A 2,435-nucleotide genomic window follows, 5' to 3' on the forward strand; every position below is an offset into this window, starting at 1 on the left:
TTTATTAGAATACAAGTCTGTTGCCAAGTGGTACAGGTACATTGTTAGGAATAACGGTTAGGAGTGACCCAGACAATCCTCGAGCCTTTTGAACATGCACAGGATCATGCTGCATGCATGACAAACCGAAATGCTGCAATTGCATCTAGAACTACTATTGCACATCCATTGTTTCCGAAATGAGCTCTTCACCACTACTGGCACCAGATGGTACAGGACAGCTGGAAGCCAACCCCCCGCCCCCTTTGACTTGCCCAACCAAAGAGCAGAGGTAGGCGCACTGCTCCACAGTACAATCCAAATACAAAAGCAGGGCACTGTTGAGACCAACTAAATTCTCATCCAGAACACTACTCTTGAACTGTGAGGCATCAGCGGTGCCTCTGCAGGAGTGGCCAGGCCAAAGGGATGCGGTGGCTCGCCCGCTCCCTTCAGGGTCCATCCTGCCAGCCAGACTGGGTACAGGGGGTGGTGGTACAGTGTTCCCTCCAAGCTGAGTGAGTGTGAGCTAGCTCACACATTCTTGTCTCAGCTCGGGAAGAAGGGCTCCAGAGGAAGCCGATTGATGCAGCAGCTAAACGGCTCACTCACCACTTGAATGCCAGCAGCTCACAAAGTAGAACCTTTGCTCACAGGACTCCACAGCTTGGAGGGAGCACTTGACTGGAGAGGTCAGCTAGCCCTCCTCCTCCGCAGTCCCCCGCCTGTCCCTGGAGACGTGCCAGGCCAGTCCCCACCAATGCTCCCTCTAAGCTTTGGAGTCTTGTGAGCAAGAGCAAGCCAATTGATGCAGCAGCCAAACTCGCTCACCACATGAATGCCAGCAGCTCACGAAGTAGAATCTTTGCTCACAGGACTCCACAGCTTGGAGGGAGCACTCGACTGGAGAGGTCAGCTAACCCTCCTCCTCCGCAGTCCCGGCCTGTCCCTGGAGACGCGCCAGGCCAGTCCCCACCTGCCTGCCACCGGAGTGTGATTCATCCACGCCCTTGCGCGGCGGCGTGCTGGTGTCTGAGGCCGCCACCAGGGCATGCCAAAGCCAGCCCCCGGGGAAGGGGGTGAGAGGGTGGGCACGCAATGTTCCCTCTAAGCTGTGGGGTTTTGTGAGCAAAAATTCAACTTGGTGAGCTACTGGCATTAAAGTTGTGAGTCATTTGGCTACTGCATCAATCAGTTTGCTCTGGAGCCCTCCTTCCTGAGCTAAGACGAAAATGTGTGAGCCAGAGGCTAAAAAACTGTGAGCTAGCTCACACTAACTCAGCTTAGAGGGAACAGTGGTGGGCAGCCAGGGGCGGCCCAGAGGGGCAGGCCCCACCCCGCTGCAGAGGGTCGCCCGGACCTGGTCTGCGGGATTCGAGCCCCGCCGCCTCTCGGAGCCTCAGAGGCTTTTCGGGCCTCCGGCTGTGGCCCCCAGGCGGCCCTGACCCGCGGAGGGCAGAGACGGAGGAGGGCCGCCCCTCTCCGCCCGGACAGCAGCCCCGCAAGGCAGGACACACACACACCCGCCGGGCCACCTGCGGACTCGCCTGTCGCGGATGATGGTCTGCAGCTCCCGGATCTGGTCGTTCATGGGCAGCAGCTTGAGCTGGGCGCCCAGCGGCGCGGGAGGGGGGGGAGGATGCGCCGCCTCCGCGCAGGGCCCGCCGTTGCTGCCGGAGCAGTAGCAGCCGCCGCTCCCGTCGCTGCTGTCCGGGCTGGGGCTGCTGCTGTCGCCCTCGCGCTCCGCGAAGCGAAGCTGTCGCTTGTGGCAGGGCATGACCGCCTCCATGCGCCCCGCCGGCCCTCGCCGCCTCAGCCCAGCGCGTGGCGGGCGCCGCACTCGGCCGGGCCGGGGAGGGAGGGTCAGCGGCCGGCCCGCCCTCCCCATTGGCTGCCCGCTTGCCACTCAGCGGCCTCCGCTCCGCCGGCTTCGTCCCCGCCCCGTTCCCTCACGCACGCACGCACGCACGCGCACTTCTTCCATGGCGCAGACCGCCGTCCCCCGCCACTACCTCCTAAAGATGCCCCCGCCCGCTCTTCAAAAGCCACGCCCCCGCCCCCCTGCCCAACGGGATGCTGGGAAGCGTAGTACTGTGCATGGTAGCAGCTGTTCGAACTTTGTTATATTGCGATCCGATCAAGGTGGGCAGTCGTGTTGGTCTGAAGTAACGCGACAGTGGCACCTTTAAGACCGACACATTTTTATTCGAGATATGAGCCTGCGTGCACACAAAAGCCCCCCAATGCCCCCCCACATTTGCCTTAGTTCTTCTAGCTTTCCGAAGAAAAAAAATTGCAAGTCCCCTATCAATTAGAAACTTCTTAAAACAGGCGCTGTTAATTCCAAGAATATGGTCCCAAGCAACATATTGTATAGACGGAAATGGACAATAACTGAATTTTAGCTAGTGTCTATTCTGTGAGCCATGTGGCCTGGTCTTTTTCCCATAGCCAGA

The 2,435-nt window shown here is 59.7% G+C and overlaps 1 protein-coding gene across 1 annotated transcript in view; it reads right to left on the reverse strand.

Annotated features, from left to right (window-relative positions):
- Positions 1-1,875, reverse strand: part of UPRT (uracil phosphoribosyltransferase homolog) — a 28,375-nt gene extending 26,500 nt beyond the window's left edge. Inside the window, exon 1 of the mRNA XM_015406984.1 lies at positions 1,527-1,875. Within this exon, the coding sequence (XP_015262470.1) occupies positions 1,527-1,867 (341 nt within the window). The 5' untranslated portion in view covers positions 1,868-1,875. The remainder of the gene's footprint in view (positions 1-1,526) is intronic.
- Positions 1,876-2,435: the final 560 nt, after the last annotated feature.

The sequence above is a fragment of the Gekko japonicus genome, unplaced genomic scaffold (genome assembly GCF_001447785.1).
Source record: "Gekko japonicus isolate JY-2015 unplaced genomic scaffold, Gekko_japonicus_V1.1 scaffold1713, whole genome shotgun sequence".
NCBI lineage: Eukaryota > Metazoa > Chordata > Lepidosauria > Squamata > Gekkonidae > Gekko > Gekko japonicus.